The sequence below is a fragment of the Lepisosteus platostomus genome, chromosome 14 (genome assembly GCF_059453375.1).
Source record: "Lepisosteus platostomus isolate fLepPlt1 chromosome 14, fLepPlt1.hap1, whole genome shotgun sequence".
Lineage (NCBI taxonomy): Eukaryota > Metazoa > Chordata > Actinopteri > Semionotiformes > Lepisosteidae > Lepisosteus > Lepisosteus platostomus.
In genome coordinates, this window is record NC_142624.1 from 35325506 (window position 1) to 35348001 (window position 22496).

General features: G+C 46.9%; 1 protein-coding gene across 4 annotated transcripts in view; it reads left to right on the forward strand.

Annotated features, from left to right (window-relative positions):
* The window catches only part of dgkg (diacylglycerol kinase, gamma), a 79099-nt gene that overhangs the window by 51426 nt on the left and 5177 nt on the right, over positions 1 to 22496 (forward strand). For all 4 annotated transcript variants that reach the window (XM_088605953.1, XM_088605956.1, XM_088605955.1 and 1 more), the window contains 5 exons: positions 91 to 155; positions 10031 to 10121; positions 11177 to 11378; positions 20528 to 20648; positions 22388 to 22448. In XM_088605953.1, the coding sequence (XP_088462079.1) occupies positions 91 to 155; positions 10031 to 10121; positions 11177 to 11378; positions 20528 to 20648; positions 22388 to 22448 (540 nt within the window). The remainder of the gene's footprint in view (positions 1 to 90; positions 156 to 10030; positions 10122 to 11176; positions 11379 to 20527; positions 20649 to 22387; positions 22449 to 22496) is intronic.

Here is a 22496-nt window from a genome sequence, read left to right on the forward strand (position 1 = left end):
ACAGCAGCTAACCTCCCAGCAGGGAGGGACTTCGTCCTTAGTCTTAGTCCTGTCCACTGAGAGGCCTCTCTGTCTCTGTTTCTCCTGCAGGACGCCTCCATCGCACACCGCTTCCACCTGATGAGGGAGAAGCACCCGGAGAAGTTCAACAGCAGGTACGACCCCAGCCCTCCCTGGCAGGGTGAGCACGCAGCACCATCGGCAGCTGGGCTGGTTTTCATGGATATCGGTGTTCTATCTGTCTCTCTGACAGGGAAAAACTGGCGCTGTCCAGTCAGTGTCCCATGATCTGACTCTGTCACTGTTGGCTTTAGGGTTAGAGTTGTAGATGATGTGTACAAGCGCTGTCCAGTCAGTGTACCATGATCTGACTCTGTTACTGTGGGCTTTAGGGTAAAAGTTGTTGATGATGTATGACCAGTGCTGTCTGGTCTGTGTATCACGATCTGGCTCTGTTGCTTTCGTCCAGCAAAGGCAGGTAATCACAGCTTCATTCTGTTTTATTTTTCTATAGCACATTACATTTGTTACCTTATTTCTTACACTTTGGGCAAGAAAGAATGAAAATGGATAAAAGGGCTAGCAACTCTGAAAAATTTAATTTGTTTGCCTTTCCCTTGGTGAATATAAAGCAGATCTCTAGGGGATAAAACTATTCAGTGCTCATGAACTACCCTTGGGAGAGTGTTTAAAGTACTTAAGGTACTTACAAGTGGTGAAATTACTTAGACTACCATTCTCTACCCTGGGTGATCCGCTAGAGCTGGGATCCATGACCTCACAGATCAATTAGTCGCATCGCAGATCACAGATCAATCCCGTGTGCGATCCCATGGCTAGGTGCTTGGACTACGGCTAACTTGAAACACCAGTCTGATGTCATTCTTCGGGGAAAGTGCCTTGGAGCTGCTGCATTATCGAAAGGACTGATGCAACCAGATGCAACTCCAGCAATCGGAGAAGCTGCTGTTTATTGAATTGATTTTCACTTCATTTACATCACATGATCCTGTAGCTACACTATAGCTAGCAGAAGGTCTCATAATATGTCATCGCTGTCGACCATTATTTCTAGGCTCTTGGTTGAGCAAAGAGAAAAGGAGAGTTTAACATCACTGGCTTCTGGGTAAAGTTGTGCATCTCTCAGTCTAAGTTTAGATGTCCTCTCAAAGTAGAATTTCACCTTGCTACAAAGCTTTTAAACGGCAAGCCAGCCAGGAGTTTAAATTAATGAACTTTCACTGCATCTTGTTTCTTTTTTCTTTGCTGATGCAAATAATACTATAAAGGTAATTTCTCATGGCAAAACTTTTTCACATCTGACTGGATGACTTGTGTTGTGTCTTCATCAAAATGGGCCCCATAGAGGCCTGTGGATTTACATGGTGGTGATTTGTTGTGACTCTCAAAATGTTGTAAAATCTCACCAACGCTGCTGTAACCCTGGTGGAACTGTGGGTTCGGTCTGTACAGGTCTGAATAGCTGCTGTGTTGATAAAACACACCCAGTGAAATCTGCCTTCTCACAGCTAACACAAAGGAGCTCATTGTCTTCTGTTTACAACTCCTGCTTTTATATTTACATCGAGATTTTTCTTTTTCTGTGCTCAGCATCAGATGGTGATAGAGAGCTCATGATGAATAAAACATTCTCATTAAGTACCAGTATTATGTAATTGGCTTCCTGTCATATTATCAAGGGTACATTTCCAGAAATGACGCAAGCAGCTTAAAGATCATTCATCGCAGAAGAAGCCTCACAATGGATCGAATCTTTTATTAGAATGAAACAATCGTTAATTGTTCAATACAGTGGAATTTGATAGGAAAATGTTTTGTTTAGCTTTGCAAGCTATTAATCATCAGTGACTTCAGACATTTGCCAAAGCAGTGTTTGTCTTCAAAAGCTCAGAATGCAAGAAATGTTACAAATCAAAGCCTTTTGTCCTATCATGCCTATTTAGTTGTTAGAAGTGTAATGATTTAATGTAGAGAGTAGAGCAGTTTATTGCTGCATGTACATTGGAAGTCTTAATCATGCTGATCTCTCGGGACATGCACAGTACAACAGACAACACTACACAATGTAGACAACAGGAACAATAAACATATTGTGGAAAAATAAATAAATATGTCGTCATGCGACGGAGAGTGCAGATGTGTATGTGTAATGGTGAACGTACCTGTCGTTCAGCACATGTCTGAGGCCTGCTCTGGGTGGTGCATGCTGAGACGCTCTCTGAAGTGTTACCTGTGAGTGCAGGGAGCTGGAGGGAAAGCGGGGAATAGTCAGGCATGAGCCTGTGTAACGTGCTGAGTCAGAATCAGGTGTATTGGCCTCCAGGCTCAGTGAGACACCCAGGCTGATGGCTCCATAGACGCAGGCACAGATGGATCTGGGACAAAATTCGGAATAAGGGGGAAGGTGTTAGCTGGGGCAGTGTTCCACGGAGAACAGAGTGGGAGTCACTCGGTGCGCCCAGGGATTAGGAACATTAATAGAGTGAACCAGCTCTAGAGCAGCGCAGGGCTACAGCTCTCCAGCGACTCCAGTGACTGTTCCCTGTTTGGAAGAAGGAAGCTGAAGGAGTGATGCTGCGGTCTGTGCTGCTTCTGACAGTGAGATCCACATTTTACTAGACTTCTTACAATTACAGTTAACTGTATGAAACTGGGAAATATTTGCTTGCATAGACACTACTTTCTAGAATGGTTTTACTTACCAGATTATCATGCTTTTTTCTTAGTTTTTTTTCCATGGTTTTGGGAGATGGCATGGCTTTCCAAGTCTTAATGTGACTCTTAATGGTGTTTCTGTAGTCCCTGTTAAACAGATGCAGATGCTAGAGAGCTGGGAATGATGGGATTGCGCAGCATGCCCTGCGTGACACTGTGTATCTTTGTGCATGTCGGGCCCTTTAGATGATAAATCTATGAGCAGCACTTGACATCAATGTCTAGCCACCCAGTACAGAGCCACACACTTCCGTCTGCGTCAAGGTTAAGGGAGGTAGAGGAGAATCTTACCAACAAAACTGACCATTAGTAGCTTTAAATAAACAAAAAAGACTAAAATAACTCACTCAATCTTGCTCCACCAAGAAAGAAGATTACCCCTCTCTACTGATTTTCTTGTCGTGTCTGTAGTATAAAGTACAGTAGTTCTTTTAATGTCCTAGCTCCAATCCCCTGCTTTTAACTGGGTAATGTACTTTTTTTCCTCCACATGCGGCCACGATGTCTGTAATGTGATGGGTGGAGATCCTCACAAATCACTTCATCTGAAAAAATGAAAAGGATTCTGGTCATTCTAATTCGGTGACTGCTAGTCATCCAAGGATTGTCAAATTGTAGCACTGTGGGATTAACGGCCCGGGAAACAGAGTGGGTATAACACTTAGGTGTTAAAATCCTTACAAATTCCCCTCCTCCCAGTTCCCCAGCCTCCTGTATTAGCCTGATAGGACAGAGGAGGCAGTTTGATGTGGGTCTTTTGATCCTGATCAGGCTATTGTGTGTCTGAGCCTGTCTTCCCACCTCCCTTATTCACACACCAGAACAATGAGCATGTGTGAGTGCTGACACCTCTGAGGAGAACAGCTAATAACTCAGTTCTGTGAAAATACCAGCAGCCAGACAAGTCCAGCCAGCAGCCCCATTGCTAATAGCGGCAATCTGTAAGACAATGCAGAAGGCATTCTCTGAATTTCAGCCCCTATTCTCTGTGCTGCCTTTGAGAGCCCCCAAGGGGATCGCAGCCATGTGTGTGTCACAGACCTGTTGCGAAGTGAACTTGTGCTTTGTTGTGCAGTGCTGCAGCAGCTGTGATGAGATCAAGAGCTGGGCCCAGCCTGTATTGACACTAAAAAGCTGGGCACTTTAGAGCTAAGCAGTGGCCTTTTCAGTTTGTTTAGAACTGGCGCACAAACACACACCATTTACAAGAATGTTTTTGCACTGTATCAAACCCAGTGGGTTTTTGTTTCATTATATAAATGTGTATCAAGGCGGCACGGTGATGCAGTGGCCAGCATTGTGCCTTGCAGCGCTGGAGCCCTGGGTTCGAATCCTGCGTGGAGTTTTTATGTTCTCCCTGTGTTCGTCTTGGTTTCTTTGGGGCGCTCTGAATTCCCCCTACAGTCCGAAAACAGAACGGTGGGTTAATTGGCTTCTGGAAATATTGGCCCTGGTGTGTGTATCTGTGTTTGTGTGTCTGTGTGTGTGCTCTGTGATGGACTGGCGTCCCATCCAGAGTGTATCCTGCCTTGTTCCCATTGCTTGCCAGGTTAGGCTCTGGCTCCCTCGCACCCTGTATTGGATTAAGTGGTTGGAAAATGTAAATATATTTTATTGCAACTCGAAAGAGATCCCCCCTGCAATATGTATTTATCCTACTGGAATATAGTATTCATGTTTCTTTCTTTTTCGTGATTAACATGAGGGAATTAATAAGGAAGGGAGTTTCCTTATTTTTTGGAAAGAAAGAACTCAAACAAAAACACACAATTAAATTGGGATTTAACAATTACTACACTATTTAGCTTATTGTCATGCATTTCAACTTCTAAATACAATTAAAAAAATGCATGGTAAGGTACTATGTAGATTAGACAAGAGCGTCTATCTGGAATGGTAAAGATCGATTTGACTTAAGCCTGTGTGGAGTTCTGTTTCATAACCCATTAGGTTACTGCCCTCCAGTGCAAGAAGCTGCATGCTAGGAAATGAGCTTGATCGAATCTAGGCAACTGTTAAAGTACAATACCTACCTGACAAATAGCTAAATAACTCCGCAAGCATTTGCATCTTGAGTGATTTGTTTAGTGCTTGCATCCTCCGGGCGCTGTTATAAGCCTGTCAAAACAAATTTCTCAGATGAAGCATACCACAAGCTTATCAACAGCAGCATCTCACCCTGCTGCAATGACACGTCACAGCAAAACACGTCTCCCATTGAGATACTGGCGATTGCCTGGAACTAATCCCCTGGTTTTCTAGTCTTATTGCTGGTGCAGCGAATGTTCTGAACATTTTAATATGGAATCTTCCTGTTACAGAGCACATCAAAGACACTCATCGGAGACATGGAAAAATACAAGATGGCCAGCTATATTTTTGCATTGCTCACTCCAGGTCCGCCACTCAGGACACATCACAATGCATTAGTGAGACTGTTCCTCTGTGTGGAGCTTGTAACCTAGCTGCAACTAGACAGTGGTTGAAAGGGCTCGATTCCGGAATCATGTTCCAAAGACAGGAGAGGTAGGAATGCGCCATCTTCATCCCAATGCAGGATGGCCTGCATCTCTGCAGTCTGCGAAAGTCAGGCCTGATCCGCGCAGCGGAGCCGCCCTGCCTGCTGTTGACAGTGTGCCCATAGACAGGCAGTGCCATAGCTGTGTAACAGTGCTGGAACACTGAGCACTGCATTCCCTGTGACTAACTGAAAGGGTTTGGAAACCGAAAGCTGATCAAATGCGGGGAAGAACTGTAATACCCTTTGCAGACATTCCAGCCTAAACATCTCTGCAAATTCTCCTTTGCTGGCTGGCTCCCAATGTTCCCAGCATGGCTGCAGTGTTGAGCTCTTTGACCTGCTCTGGGATAGTTATCAACCAGACTATCAGTGGTTGAGATTACATTAATAATGAATAATTCCTTGCCTTTAGAAAGTACCTTTCATCCCAAAGGATGAAAGTGTTAAGAATTAGCATCTTAACCACGGTTTTGCCTACCTGATACGATCTCCTCCTTCAGTCCGTGTCAAGCTACGGACACTGGCTGGGTGTGGTCAGCGGAGTGGGGTCAGCACAGACCTCTCCTCCCTCACACATGCCTCTGCTTGGAGCCAGGTATCTCGGGGAGAATCAGCAGGACAATTAAAACACACCCCGGACTCCAAACACAGAGCTGCTCCACAGTTGTTAAACTAGCCTAATGGGCAGATTGTTATCTATAAAGGCAGCTGGGAAAAACAAAGGCTAGAGTCATGTCCTGGGGCAGCTAAGCAGAACAGCGCCCAGTAGGGTGCAGTTCCTGAGCCCACTGATGCTGCACGTTCTTCAGTTTCCCCCCTGCACTCCAGCGAGCAGCTTCCTGAACACAGACAGGTCAGCTCCCAGAGCTCCCAGCGCTGACACCATGGCTACAGGGTGGAGCTCGATGGCCTGCTCTGGGATAGCTCTCCGCCAGGCTGTCAGTGGCTGACACGACATTGATTATTATTCATTCCTCTCCTTTCAATAGTACCTTTCTTCCCAAAGGACCCTAAAAGCTCTTCACATCCTGGAGGGAACCCACTTCACCCAGCACTGAAGTGTAGCCCCCACCAGCATCTCAGGTGGACAAGTAAGACACTGCTTCACCAGTTGACTTCAGGGGGATCTTCAGGTAGTTCTGTATCATTAAGAATAAGACAGGCTAGTGGGACTTAGCTTCCTGGCTTCTCTGACTCGCGTTGTAAAGGTTTTCCAGCGTTTTCCAGCATACTTTTAATTTCCTCGGTTTGTTTTCTGCTGAAGAAGAGAATGAATATTCTGGCTCTCAGATCCTCAGATTGCTTTTCACGTGCTGTGTCAACTGACATTCAAATTAACATTTCAGAACTGAGCACTTTAAGTTGCTTAGTGATAGATGCCTCTTTGGGTCCTCGCTCTGTGCCGTTCTCAATAGGCGATTGAGAGCAGTCGCGCCTGCTGGCTCAGTTCCTTTCTCTGTGGTCAAAGAAGGACTTTATTTCTCTCACTGGAGCTGCCTTGGCTCACACAGTCCAAAGGGGACTTTTGTAATCAATCCCCAGCTTTGCCATTAAGCATGCTTTCTTTTTTTAGTACATGCTGAGCAATATTTGCACCACACTCCTTCTATGCAGACTGAATCTCTCTGTCTAGATCCCTGGCTTTTGCTCAAAGTTTTGCAAAGTCTCCCCAATCAATTTAGCTCCTTGAAATATGTGGCCAAATCTTTCTTTAGGTTGCTGAGCCCCGAGTTTCGAAGCATTTCATGTGATGGTCCTGGACTTTCTATTGGATAAGACTGTTAGTGTGGATAGGGCTGGAGTCCAGTGTGCCACACTGGAGCTGTAAGGGAACAAGAGACACTGCAGCTCTTGTTCTCTGATCTGCTTGGTGCCTCGATCTCTTCCACCTGGATACAACTGGACAAACAAAAACAGAGCAGCTCAGTTGCTGTGCCTCTTGCTGCAGCAGTGTGACTTTCCGCTGCCTGATAATCAGAAAAAAAAAGTCAGTCTCCTGCGCAGAGGTATCAAAACCTGAAGGTTCAGCGTGTTCTTTTCAGCTTGTTCGTCATGTCCAAATAAACATGCACCAAAAATGTGATTCAACTCTTTGCTTTCATTATGCATTTTATTAATCAGGAATGCAATCACCATGGGTTACCAAGCTCCCATTTAAACATATTCAGCCTTCGCTGATGCAGTGTAGCACTGCCATCTTTCACACTGCCACAGGTGCAAGGCATAATCTGAAAACAGTGTTCTTGTAAGAACACACATTTTCAGGGGACAGGTGTCCTTTTGACTTATTGAACCCATTTGGTAGTTAGGAGCCAGTGAAGGATGTCCTCTTTGTTTGAAAGACGCCAGGAAACTGGCTTCAACAGCATTGTTGGATAGCTAGTCTCAGACTCCCTTGAATACTTGTGCAACAAAGTGCCTACTGTGCTCAGTTGTGCACAGTTGCCACTTGTGAACCCTGGTGTGAGTTTCAGGATCGATGCTGAAATCCGCTGGGTTGACTTTGTCGGTGTCTTTGAGGATTCTCGAATACTTGGATCAAGTTTCAGGACTAAACACATTTTGGTTCTGTTAGCTTGTCATTCCTTTAAACCCACAGCAGCAAAATGTTTTTTTGTATAGGGGTGACTGAAATGGTACACAATATTTTAAACGGGGTCTTTGTAGTGCGCAATGCGCTTTCTTGTCCACATTCTAGGCATTTAACTTGCTTTTGTCTGGAGGATATAAAGGATGTGTCAAAGTGAATGCCTACATGTCTCTCACAAGCAGCTCAAGCTCAGTGTTTCCCATCTTACATCTGTAGTTTGTTTCTCCTCAGCCTGCAGCACGTTGTCGATTTCTGCCTTAGTGAGCACCTGAGTGAAATATGCATTTAGTGCATCAGCCTTTTTCAGCTTTCATCATATAACATTTTCCCATTATCTCTGAGACACTACTTACTTCATCCATTACTTCTCTTTTGATGTTGTGCTACTGAGAAAAACTCATTATTTATTTTAGACTCTGTTTCAGTATCCCTTTCTATGTGTCTCACAGTCTTCTTTATTCCCCATGCTTGACACTTATTACATTTCTTTTCTTTAACTGGATGCTCTTCTGTTTCGAACGCTGGTATGTTTTCAGAATTGGTTTATTAGACCTTGGGGACTCTGCTTTTCTAGCCTTTGATTTCATTCTTGGGAGAAGTGTGTTCTGTGCTTCAGGTGAACTCTCTTCAGAGTCTTTCCTTCCGTCCTGTGCCGATTCCAGACCTGACTTGTCCCACATTCTACTTCTCCTGAGCTGTATCTTGTTCCTGCAGTCTGCCTTTTTTTAAAAACTGTACTCCTTCGTCTCGGACTCACCTGCACGGTTTCAAAGCGCGACAAGTCATGACCACCATAATCCCAAATGGGGTAAAGGGGGGCGCTCTCTCACCTCGGGTCTCCTCTCTCTATCCTGATGAGTTGAGAAGACGGGGTCGATACACTCACCGCCTCTTGTGGGTGCTCTGACAGACTGAGCGTGGAGGCTGTCTTTAGCCATGTCTGTTTCAGCCTTGAACACTGACGTTCCTATTGGTTTTTTCCAGGCTGTGTGAGGAAAGCTGAAGTCACCCATGATGACGTGTTGCTTTGCACAAATATTTCCAAACTCATTCTAAAAAATGTAATCTTAACTAATGTCTGGATTTGGTGGTCTGTAGCACACTAGCATACCAACGGCTATGTCTTTTGAATGTTTTTATCAGAAGTCTGACCCATAAAGGTCTGGGGACGTGATTCACCCACTGTCTCCGTACCTGACTGCTGTTTTCACTGCACAGTGATTCGACTCACACTGTCTCTTTGGAAACCTGTGTGTCCGCTACTGTTGTGTTTGTCGCCATCGTTCTCTCGGAGCCACGTTTCAGCCATGAGGTTGCTTCTGTCTCTTGTATTCTGTTCCCTAAAACTCTTTACGCTCGTGAGCTGAATGGGAACAATAGAAGCTGGGGAGAGAGACAGTCCAATATTGTGGAATATCGAGCGACAGTCAGCCCCCAACCCCCTTATTATGCTCACCCCGATAACTGGGTCACTGACCCACTTTCAGGTTCACCATCATCATGGAGGTGCTCTGCACCTGCCGGAAGAGGCTGAGTGTGGTGGGAACGGTGCAGCATCGGGGAGGGCTGGGGTGCTCCAGAGTGTCTGTATGTGTCTGAAGTGCTTGTAATGTGATAGCATGAGCAGAGAGCTGGGGAGAAGCTGAGCCTCATTCACCTCCCTCCCATCCCCCTGCGCTGTGGGCCGAGCAAGGCTGGGGGAGGGGGCTGCTGTCCCAGGACACAGCCAGGAGTCTGCAGAGGGGCCATCGGCAACAGGACAACCTTAGGAAGTTTAGCCATGTAAATTGGCAGGGATATGTTGTCCTTTTATTGCAGATTCCTAGAGTCTGCAGGGGAATCATGATATCTTCAAACAAACTCAGCTCAGTGTTTCCACAATCTTAGCTATTTCCCTAATATTTTACAGCAGAGGGTTACCTGCTGCCTCAGCTCCTCTACTATCAAACTCATTGGCTGATGCTTGTATCCAAAGATGTTTCCATTGCCTACCCATTCAAACATCCAGCCATTTTACTGAAGCAGTCTTGCCCAAGTTTACAGCAGTTCCTCACCTGGGATTTAAGTTCACAACCCTCCACACATGAGAGGCCAGAGACGAGCCCTCCACCCACTGCTGTCTGTGACTGTGCTGCCTCTCCCCCTGTCCCACGCACATACCTGAGAGCTGTCTGTGTTTGTAGGATGAAGAACAAGCTGTGGTACTTCGAGTTCGGCACGACGGAGACCATCTCTGCCACCTGCAAGAAGCTGAACGAGAGCCTGGAGGTGGAGGTGAGGCCAGCTGGGTTCCCCTGCCTCTCTGACTCTGTGTCTCTCTGAGTCTCCTGTTCGCCTGTCCCTGCGCCTTCCTCCACCAGTCACTGGCAGTAGCAGGCTACTCGGACACTATGTCTTTGACACAGGCTTTAACACACAGCGCCTGGTACCCACACAATGCCACTAGAGATCCAGCCGTGTTTGTCAGACAGCCCTGGATCTGCAAAAAAAAATGTTTTCTTTCTTGTTTGTTCTTCCTCTGTTTTACAGAGCTGAACTATCCCTGGTAGGCAGCATCTCTAAAGTAATTCACTCAATAGCATTCCAGCTGAATGAAGAAATAAACCAGCAACCTAACACAAGAAGTAAAATAAGTTAATCTAATTATTCTACTCTCTCATTCTACACTCAAATGTTATTTAACCTGCCAAAGCCCAGGAAAGGGCATCTGACATTTCTGCAGATCTAAACAGCATCTGGGTGGGGACAGACCACACACTAGCACAGTGGATCTCAGTCTGGTCCTGGGGACTTTGTGTTTGATCCAGTCCAGGTCTTTACCACAGACGACATGATTTCAGCTTTCCTCTCTTAAAAGGTTGAACGGTATCTGTGATGGCTTCCAGCCCTGTACCAAAGTGTGAATTTCAGAACGGCCCTCATTCCTGTCTGTGAGCTGCAATGTGATCAATTGGACATAAACAGAAGGAAAAGCACTCACTGTGAGAGCATTGACACATTATCATCCCCATCCGTGTCTGTTCATCATAAACTGGCCACCAGATAAGAGTTTTAGTATTAAATAAGGGAGCAAATTTGTTATCAGCAAGTTGAGGAAAGACTACATAAGCTGTTGAAAATACTGTGGTCAGGGTGGTGCTTATAAGAGAGTCAAGCTCAGGTTTTTGAAACTTCCACGTTGTCTTTTATTCTATTTTAACCTTCTCTTGACCCTCTCTTTCTCCTTTCTCCTCCCTCTTTTTTCCTGTCAATTTCCTTCCCTCGTTCTCTCCCCTCACCTCTCTTTCTCCACTCTCTCGTTGCCCTCGTCCCCTGCTCTCTGTCCACAGTGTGACGGCATTATCCTGGACCTCAGCAGCACGTCTCTGGAGGGCATCGCTGTCCTCAACATTCCCAGCATGCACGGCGGCTCCAACTTGTGGGGCGAAACCAAAAAGAGGCGGAACTACAACCGCATGAGCAAGAAGGTGCCAGAGAGGGCGCCAGTGAGCACTGTCACAGATGCCAAGGAGCTCAAATTCTGCGTGCAGGGTGAGTATGTGCATGCGTTCCTGTAGCTGATGTGTGAAGTGTAAATGGGGAGCCATCCTGGCTTGTGGAAAGGCCTACAGCTTCACAAAGTTTAAAAGAACTGCATCCGGAAAAAGAAGGCTTAAGAATGGATTTCCTTGAATCTCAATGTGGGAGAGTGGTTAGGGGCTCCAAACTCTGGGCTCCGCAGTGCTGTAGGTTCAAATCCCAGGTCACTTCACACTGTATCCGTGCGTGTCAGCAAGGTTGTTCGCTGAGACTACTACGGTAAATGGTCTCCAAGAAAATATGTTTGAAATTGATTGTCAGGCAAAATAAAGGAAAACAGTAAAGGGTTTAAAAAAATGAGAAGTAAGTAAGTGAGAGATGATGCAGGGTATGTGTATCATGTTATCAGACCACATCAAGGCTAATGACTCATTAGGATTCTTCAAAACAGCCCGAGCCCCTAGCTGTGATGGGATCGATTAGCAGCTTGCAGGAGTGGCGATGGTGATGTCAACTCAGGCTCGATCCCGATGTCAGCCGGCAGTTCTGCTTTATTTGTGAGTGCTGGTCCGACAGCTTGGCAGTAAGAGTTGCTGGGAGTGGGAGCTTTACCTGAGTCGGTATCTCCCCAGCTGCTGCCTACTGACGGGACCCCCCGGGAGTAAATGCCCAAGACACGTGCCACTAACATTCCCTTATAAACGGCTCCACTTTACCAGGAAGGCTATCAAGGTCAATCACAAATAGCTGGGCCATGTCTGAGCTGAAGCCTTCTGTGAATTCTGGATTGCAGAGAATGGTAGGATGGTGCTGGGGGGTAGGTTTACGGATGTGAGAGGGTAAATCTGGGGACAGTAGGGCTTGAACCAGTTCCCACAGGACAGGACAGCCAATGTCACCCCAGCACACACACACACACACACTTTTCTGGCTGACAGATCCTCTCTCCCGGGCTCCTGCCTGAACAGTATAGAGCAGAGAGTGATAGGAGGGTTTTTAGGAGACGGCCCGTCCGAACCCCAAGTTCCCCTCACCCCTGCTCCTCCCCCTCACCGGAGACCGCCGCGCGGCCCTGTTTCCGTTAACTGCTCCTGTCTCCTCTCGCTCTTTCTCTCTCTCCTCCTTCTCCTGTTTCTGTCCCTTACCTTGACACCTTTCTCTGCACAGCCCCCACCTCCTCCCACCCCCATGTCCCTCTCTCCTTTCTCTTCAAACTGCAGGCGTAAACTCAGCTGAGTTTGTTTCCATGGAGACTCCAGGGTCCTACTGAACTAGGGAGGGAGGGAGAGAGAGAGACGGACCGCTGCCAGTTCTGACTCATATCGCTAATCTTTCCCTCCCCTCAGGCGTTGCTGCAGAACTGACCTGCAATAGGCCAGAGGGCCTAGATGCCCATTTCTGTGCACGTGTTTCCAGTGTAATCCAGACATCAATCAGTCGTACAAGCATGCAGTCGATGTTTTATAGAGACGTCTTGCCACAGTGGCAAAGAGAGTTGTGTTGCCACAGAACACTCCTTCAGTGCAGAGGGGTATGAATGACTGAAGAGCAGAGTGGCGAGCACCCCTGGGGGACTGTAATGAGAGTCAACCCCCTCCACACTCCACACGGCTGTACCTGTTCACCTCCCTGCACTACTCACTACACTGCTTGGTCAACTACACCACCCAGTCCACTCAGGGCTGTGGAATCTCTCTGGTTCCCATCCACTCAGGGCTGTGGAATCTCTCTGGTGCCCATCCACTCAGGGCTGTCCCTCCCTCTGGTACCCATCCACTCAGGGCTGTGGCCTCGGGTCTCTTGTCTCTAGTCTCTTCTCCCGGTTCTTCCCTGGTCCATTAAACTAGGTAAGAGCCAGGTCACTGTTCCTCTGCAGAGTAAGATTTTTGCAATGATGTCACTTGGAACGAGCAGGCTGACTCAGCGCTGATTCAGCACAGCCAACTGTTTCAGTAGTAGCAGATCCAAAAAACACAAGTGGCCACTTTACTGGTGATCAGCTAAGCTTGGATTGTCATCTTTCATCTTCAAGACCTCTGCTGTTGCCCCTCTTCCTCCATGGCATTCTTTGGGCGTGCTGCTTGCATGTTTGGCATTTATTTTCATTTTTAAATTAGCAGCAAATCTGCCAAAACTCTCTACCAGAAATATTCAGAGATCATATTCCACTGTCAGGGTTAACAATGGCACCTAGATGCTGGATTCAAATTTTGATCATTATCATATGATAATGTGTAACATTACATGTAACAGGTTGTGGGTTCGAGTCCCTGCTACAGACAGTGCTGTTGGATCTTGTTCAGTGGACTTTACCCCAGCTGCTCCAGTCCTCCCAGCTGTTTGAATGGGGACCAGCACCGCTGGGGAAGACTCTGTGATGGACTGGTGTCCAGGCCATGAGTGGAGTCATGTGCTTACAGATCGCTTCACACCTAGAAGACAGGATGAGCTCTGGCCCAATGAGCTGTTGCCGGTGACTCTAATGCAATTACTTACCTACCTATAGTCTATGTATAAGAAGGTTCTTACTGTCTGAATATTCTGCGTTGGCATAACTAACACCGTGTCAAATATAGAGTAACACATTCTGAACCCTGTGAAAAAGAAACAAAGCCTTCCAAATGGTGCCGTTATGTGCTTGTGCTTGTGTGTAGAACGTGATAAGTGAAAAACACACACACACCACGTGGTTCTGTGCTCCATCCGGCCTGTGTGTGTGTGTGTGCGAGGGGATCTGAAGAGCTGAGGGAGCTCTGTGAGGCCCGCTCCAGTCTAACGCTGCCTCTCTCCCAGGGGAAGAGGCGTTTATTTCATTAGCTCTTCTCTGTAATCCCTTTCGGAAACCCAGATTGCTGGGAAGGGCATCTCTGATTTCACTGTTGGGTGGGGAGGGGGGGGGAGAAAGAGAGAGACAGAGAGAAGGGTTAAGATCATGCAGTCCACACAGAAAACTGTGCAAACCTTAGGCAAAGCACAGTCATTTCTTCAAAAAACAGGATCCTGATCATTTATTAAAAACAAATGCCTTTATTTTCCTGGAATCCTTAAAAAAAACAAAACCTGGGGCTTGCTCTTTAAAGAGCATGGCTGTGAGCATGAGTTGTTTTTATCTGTCATGGTTACCATGATCGTGCACATCTCCTGCTGCAGTTATTAAGATCAAACACTTTGTTCCAGTTGCTATTGTTAGACAGACCAAACACAGAGCTCTACGTCCTACATTCGCTCACTGACTGTAAGTGGGCTGAAATAGATAGCTGTGTAAAAACCATTTATAACGAAAACTACTTGTCTGGACCTTTTAAAAGCAGTGTTCTTTCAGTCACTTTCACAGTCGTTCATCAGAATGGGCTCTAGAGCACTATCAGATATCAGATGTCATGTAGAGGAAGTCATGGCAGGATTCTGCCAAGGTCTGATCTGTTGGAGCGTCATTTGGCAGTGTAAGAATGTGCATTCTGTTACCTAATGCAGGTTTTCTACCCCAAAAAAACCCATAAGGAGCCAAAGTGCGAGTTTGGTTTTGCCAGGGAATCTACGTCAAAAATCAAAGCAGCCGAAAACGAAGATCTCTAGCTCTAGAGATCATTGCAGGATGTCGCCACTACAGCTCCTCCCAGCCCTCCCTGGCCTTCTCCTTCCTCTCCCTCATCTTCTAAGAAAGTAGCAGAGCAGCAGAGCTGCCCGCTTGGCCAGCGCCCAAACTATCTGCCTTTCTGTGAAAAGCCTTGGTAATAATTAAACTGCCCTCTGACAATAGATTTGCGTCACATAAAGACACTGTGGTTCTATTTCAGGCTGGGGGCCTTGTGAGCGTGGGGCTGTGGATTATGTGAGAGATCACATCTTTATTGTTTAATCCCTGCAGAAACCTAACTGGGACAAATGCAGTGGCAAAATGCGCCCCACAAAAGGAAGAGAGGTGCACAGTAAGACCGTATATGAAAAGCATACACCGCCGATATGCTTTCTCTGAAATGCAATCCTCTGCCCACAGAAAGCTTTATCAATTCAACCCTATCCACACCTCACAGTTCTCCCCTTGTTGTGATCAAATTGATTTAGACATCAATCCGCCCTGTTCCTGTGTCAAACTACAGTGTTGCCGCTGTAGGGACAGGCCTCATGTTAGTGAGTATCAGGGGTGACGCGGAGCCTGTCAGGCGTGACGGTGTGGAGAGTGTTGTATAAGCACTCTCGAAGCAGGACTAGTGCCAGGGCGGTGGTGTGTCGGCCTCCTGTCTCTCTGGCACAGGACGAAAGTGAAGGAGACTGAGACTGAGCTTTTTCGCAGTGTTTTGGATTTTTAAAAACATGCAAGAAATGGAAAAAGAAGCTGTAATGTATGAAGGTTTTCTGGTACAATTCTTGCTACAATTACTCCTACAAAATTTACTGTGTTTTCACTGAGCTTTATTGCCCTAAACTATGACAACGCTATGATGAGCCGTAGTAATGAAGGTTTTGGGTTCCGCGACACTGAGCTTCCACATTTGCCCTAGCAGATTGTGATATTGCCATTCCTCCGGGCAGTGAGGAGCTGTGAGCGCAGGAAGATTGCTGCCTCCTATAGACAGGGCAGAATGACTCTGCACCATGAAGACTTACAAGGCTAATCTCTCATGAGGGGGCATGTTACAGGTTAATCTTTCATGACTGGGACAGGGTCTCTTCTCGTTGGTGCTCCAGAGATAGGAGAAGTAGGATGAGTCTCCAGTGAGCGCTCAAAATCCGTGAGCTGCTTGACAGCCCCCCCCCTGAAGGGGGCGCTCTACCTTTGGGCTTCCTCCCATCTTAGCCTTCCTTAACTCCTCCCGCTCAGCCCCTCCAGGCTCCTGTGCTTCCTCATTAATACCTCTGCACAACTGCTTTAGCACAACTAAGGCTCCATTCGGAATTGTGTCCGAGAGGAGGCTTAAAGTGAAAGTTACTGACTTAAAAGACATTGCCTTTACATAGAAATAGGCACACCAGGTAAGCATCAGGTTGTACAGTCCACAGGTGTGCTACAGAGAAATCTCCTCCCGCTCGCTAGTGCCCAGTGTACCCTGTGCTCTGTCGGCAGTGCCCAGCGGACAAGTGTGCCCACTCCACTTCCCAGTACAATCTCCTGTTACAGACCCTCGCCCTCCCTGACCAGGCAAATAAACCCTTACGAACAGGACCACCGCAGAGCAGGTCTCGGCCTCGTTTTCTGGTTTCAGCAGGTTTACTGCCTGAAGCACAGTGGGATAAAGCAGCCATTGCGAAGCTCTGTGATCAGTGCCAGAAAGTGTCCTGGTAGGATTATGTAAGAAACGGTTTAGAGTCTATTAATAGTCCTGCTTAAGTGAGACAAACTGCGCGGCACAGCGAACTGATTGAGAACCGGGGAGTGTTTCCAAAAGTGAGAGCTGTCTTAGTCATGGCAGCCATCAGAGTATCAGCAGCACTGGAAGAGAAAAGACAAACTACAGCTATTTATATGACAGCGCTGGGGGAGAGAGGGGGGTCTCTCAAAGAAGTGAGGCTGAGACGCAGTCTTGAGTCTTGAGACGAGCGCTCTAGAGACAGTGTAGATGTGCTCATCTGCAGTGATGTGTCCGTTTCATCAATCATGTTATTTTTATCCACCTTTTGCTAATACCTGTGTATTTCTTGTGCATCAGCTCGTTCCTTTGTTCCCCTTCACGGGTTTTAAAACACTTGGGCATGGTGGCCCATCGCTGCTGAGAGCTTGGGTCTGGATCTCAGCCTCTGATGCGCGTGAAGCCAGCCCAAGACCACTCCCAGGAGCTTTTCACTGGCTCCCCTGTGGCTTCAGCTTGGCTTGATTCTAAAGAAGTCACCTTGAGGTGCCTGTCAGCCTGTCTGCTTGTACACTGTAGGATAGGGGTGCGGATTAGTGCTGCACACATTGCCGTCAGGAACTGTGGGAGCACCTCACTGATCTGCAGACAGCCCTCATTACCCGCCTGCATACATCATCCTAGTGGGGCTTCGTTCCAGTCACAAATGCCAACAGGGAAGTTTTCAGCCCAAGACCCGAAGAAATGAAAACGGACTCGGATGAGCGCGTGCACAGCTTCACAGTCAGCTCTATGTGGGATGATTGTGTGTATATGTTTACTAGCAGGGTATATACCCAGTGTGCACTGGCCCTAAAGCAACCACGTTGAGCTCCGCGATTCCAGAATGTTTTCCAATCTGCCTTTCGGATTGAACAGCGCTGACAGAATGTGTGAAGAGGCACTAGTCCTAATGGGCTGTTTACAGCGAGACACCCATTTTGACTTCTGATGGACTGGGATGTGGTGTGTGGCAGAAGCCTGACACCCACAAACAGACAGCCCGACTCCCTGTTATAGTCTCCCCTTTCTTTCAGGAACAGATCGCAAGCAGTATTGTCAAAAAATGAGACAAAACATCTAAAATTGAACCGGTCTTGCCCCATGCACTTTGCTAGTGGAATGTTGAAATGCCATTTTATCAGGAATTCAATGTGATAATTAGCTGTGTTTTATGATTAATTATCACAGGAAAAAACACTTTTAATCAACAAGGCAAGCTGAGCTGTGGAGGCGTGCAGCTGCTGTAGCACAGTGTGGATTACTGCAGAACTTGCTAGCTAGCTTGCAGGCAGGGCTGGCTGATTGAACATGCATATTTTAATGTGCTCTATTAGACAGAATATGGGTCATACATTCAAATAAATAGCTTTGTTGTGCAAAAAGTGACAGCACATTTTAATAGCTGGGAAGTGATGGATTTTAATCTCCTGCAACTTGAAAACACTTCAAAAATATACCTATTTATGGAGATGGTAATGTTGCTGACTATGCAGTCAGCTTTAGTTTTCGCTGCCATGAACTGATTGTGTCTGTGAATGTGTAAGTAAGAGATTGTACTGGAATGCATTTGGAGGGATAATGGTGTTATGTATCTAATGAGCTCTCCAAACCTTCTCTGTCAGGGTATAGTTAGAGACGTAGCACTGAAACAGCTCTTATGAAGGGAGTTAATGATTTGATGATGGCGTCTGACTCTGGGCCAATTAATTTTCTTCTACTTCTGGATATAAGTGCAGCTTTTGATATTGTCAGTATCAACTTACTATTCGATCACTTGGAAAAATACCTAGGGATATCTATTTTGGTTGGTTTGGCTCCTATATGGCTGCCAGGAGTTGATTTTGAGTTTCTTGGCTGTTTTCAATCAGATATTGTCCCACTTTCTCAGGGGGTTCCACAGGGATCTATACTGGGACCTTCACTATTTAATATGTAGATGTTGCCTCTTGGTCAGATTTTTCACCATCAAGGACTTGGGTGTCACTACTGTGATTGTCACGACTATAGTCCCCCCTCCTTAAGGGTGCTCCAGCCCTTTCACTAAAGACTTCATTCTCTGCACCTGTTTCCCATTCCCTGCCCACCTTAAAAGCCAGGCGCTGACGCTCTTCCGGGCTCTTCATCTGATTTCCATATCGTGCGAGTCCGGGACCAGGAAGCGCCTGGTCCCATTAAGGTTTTAACCTCCGTTCCCGTTCCTGTTCCCCGTCCGCCGGTTCCGACCCGGCCTTCGTGGTTTTTAATTCCGAGTTCTGATGGATCTCCTGGTTTTGGACTTACCTTCGTGTTTTGGATACTCTATGGATTATTCTTTGGGATTGTTCGCCTCGGCCACACCTCCCCCGTGCACCAGCGCACCTTGGACACACCCCCCTGTCTTCAGCCCTGTTTTCCTGCATGACGTTTCCCCAGTGTTTCCCCACTCCGTCGGACTGTGTCGTCCGCATAGGGTCCGGAAAGAACTGTTCGTTACAGTGATGATGACATCTAAAGATGTATTTGCTTCTACAGTTTCTGCACTTCACAGGTGTCTGGCTGATATCCAGATATGGAAGCAACAGAACTTTCTAAAGATAAACTGTGACTGAGGTTAGGCTCACAGGCTTCCAGTGTCAGCAGCACTGATGACTTCAGTGCTGCTGTTGATGGAGGTGAAGTCAAAACCTTGATTGGAAGTTTTAAACCTCTTTAGACCATGTGTCGTCTTTTGAGGTTTGTGTTGAGAACATCACATGGATAGCTTTCTCCTACCTCTGTAGCACGGCTCAGATAAGACCCTGGCACTGTCTGGCTATTGCTGAAAAACTGCTACATGTCTTTATTTCATGAACATTAGACACTTTAACATCTTCCTTCCTGTGGTATCACCTGTACATTTCTAAATAGGTTCTTCAGTATGTCCAGAGTTCTGTGGCCCTCATGCTGACTGATATTAATCTGCACCAGCACCAAAATCCCATCCTCTGTAAATTGTACAGGCTGCCTGTGAGTGGACTTTACAGTTGTCCTGCTCACATAGGAGACATAGTAACTGTCTAGCATCTGACTATTTTAAGGGCTTATTACATGAGTATAGCCCAGTGCTTAATCTGAGATGTGCTGACTCGGGTTCTTAGTCTGCTGTAGACCAGACTGCACACACTGGGAGACAGAGCCTTGCTGTGTGCAGGACCGTGTCTGTGGAGCTCACTGCCCAAATCCAATAGACACTCTGCAACTGTGAACACTTTCGAAACTCACTGAAAGACCTCTCTTTTTCAATAAAGCCTTTAATGTGGAACTTAGTCTTTCTCATGACTTCACTATGTCTATTTTCCTATTGTACAGTCCTTTGGGTTTCTTGAAAAGCGCTCACCGACGATATTGTATCATCATTATTACTGGCCAAAGCCTGTTTGGGTAGACAGTTTTCCAGTGCCCTGTGTGCCTCTTTCTCCCTCTTTCTCTTTCTTCTTACCTGTTACCTTAGCAGCTATCCCTTAGCTTCAAACCTTTCTCTGCTGACATCCCTGCCCCTCCTCTCTCTCTGTCTAAGTGCTCCAACCCCTCCTCTCCTCTCTCTCCCTCCAGCAGTTGCTGTCCCTCCTCTCCTCCTCTCCTGCTCCTCTCCCCTGCCCTCCCGTCTCACTGTTTCCATGCCGTCTCTCACGGGTCCTCCCTGCTCTTCCCAGCACCCCTCTGTACCTCTCTCACACTTCTCTGTATCGCTCTGTCGCCGTTTCTCCCCTTTGTTCTGCGCTCACACTGTTCCTGCACTTCTCGTTGCAAAAGTGAAAACCGCTCCCGTCGGTAGAGACGTCACCAAAACGTGATTTGGGTTTTCCTTTGCAGACCTGAGTGACCAGCTGCTGGAGGTGGTGGGTCTGGAGGGCGCAATCGAGATGGGCCAGATCTACACGGGGCTGAAGAGCGCGGGCCGGCGGCTAGCCCAGTGCGCCAGCGTCACGATAAGGTCAGCAGCGCGGTCGCCACCCCAGCCGACACCCCTCACGCTGGCCGGGGAGCAGCTCTTCTGGAAGTGCACTGGGACACAAGTCAGCACTCTGTGTTCAGGGAAAGACCTCACTCAGTGCAACTCCAGTCAGCTGGAAGACATTTTAAAAAACATTTCTTTCTATATCCTATTCACTACACACAATCAGAGGTGTATGTGTGCACCCCCTGGCCAACGTATGACGAACCCCAGTCAAATACTGTGACGGGCCTCTGTGGACAGGCTGTGGCCTGTGTTCCCATGGGTTTTATAATTAAGCCCAATACTCCGTGGGGAAATATTTGCAACCCTAGGATGGCCTTTAGATGACATTGTGAAAAGGCCGTTTTGTGTGTGATGAAGCTGCTAGCTTCCCTGGTCCCACCAGTGTTCAGCAGGGGAGAGATGTTCTCTGGAAGTCAGTGGGAGACTGTGTTGACCACAGTGGCGTCCAGTGAGTGGACACAAGTCTCTTCATTTCCTCTAAACGTCAGGGTGTGTTTGGGGAGAAGCCTCAGAGCCGGACCCCGCCCACTGTTCAGCCGCAGATGTTGGTGCTGTAATCTGGGTCATGTTTTTCACTGGGGTTTTGTGCTCGACCTGTTCGACAAAAGTCTGACTTCCTCTGTGCTGTTTGGCCTCGTTAGATGCACTGGTTGGATGCTGTACTCCAAAAAGTCTGTGTGTGTGTGTGTGCGTGGTTTGATTTTAAAGTTATAATATCTTGAATTTTTGTTGCTAAATTAAATTGCAAAATTTCAAAAAGTTCCCTGTTTGAAGAAACCAATTTTTCTTTCTGTGATTTGAAGTTGTTATTTTTATAAAACCGGATAGAACAAACCATTTCAAACCCTGTTCCCTATCAGCCGTGCCCCCCCCAGCGAGGAACTAAACTAATATCAGATGGCTACAACAGAAGAACATTAAGGGGCTGATTAATTGCCCCCACCTTGCTGTTCCTGGGCATCATGGGTCTGAGCCATAGAGAGATGCAGATAAATCAGATCCCAACACTTCAGGAGCAAGTGGTGCCAGGAGAGGGAGTGCAGACATTCCCAGCACAGCACCAGCTTTATTTTAGCTGCAGTGAGACCAGCCAGACATCATTTCATATCCTCCGAGAGCTGAGGAGCTGAGGAGTGTAACTTGTTTTGTTCTGGGGTTCTGGGAAACATGTGCCATCTGCACTGGCCTTACAGACACAGGTAGCCAGACGACAGAGTGCTGGATGTGTCATCTTAAACGTTTTGGCAGATTAATAAGATGCGAACTCAAACAGAGACAGGAAAACATACATGTTCAGTAATAAAAAGGACTAAGGAATACCCACCTAACAAACACAGGCCCGCATACGGGACATGCAGGATGTATGTACTGCAGGACAGTGCTCAGAACAGAAGGTATCAGTGTTACAAGTGATACAGCTGCCACTGTCTTTATTAACTGTATACAAAACACTGGGGGGAAAATTGCTGCACCTGTGCATTTTTTGCAATTTTATGTAGCCAATGTGAAATACTTTAAAAAAAAGCATACAGTAAATTTTCATCTTGAAATGGGGAAAAGAGACCAGCAATAAATAAGTTGACAGCAACGTCTCGGTTTTGATATATGGGTCTTCATAATAATCGGTATTTCAAATGGTGTCTTTCGTGAGCTATGAGTTCAGTAAAAGGGCGGCATGGTTCTGAGCTCCTGGACCTTCTGTTCCCTGACAGGACGTCCCGACTGATGCCCATGCAGATCGATGGAGAGCCCTGGATGCAGCCCCCCTGCACGGTGAGCGATGACTGAGCCCCCCCCTTCTCTCTACACATGATACGTGTT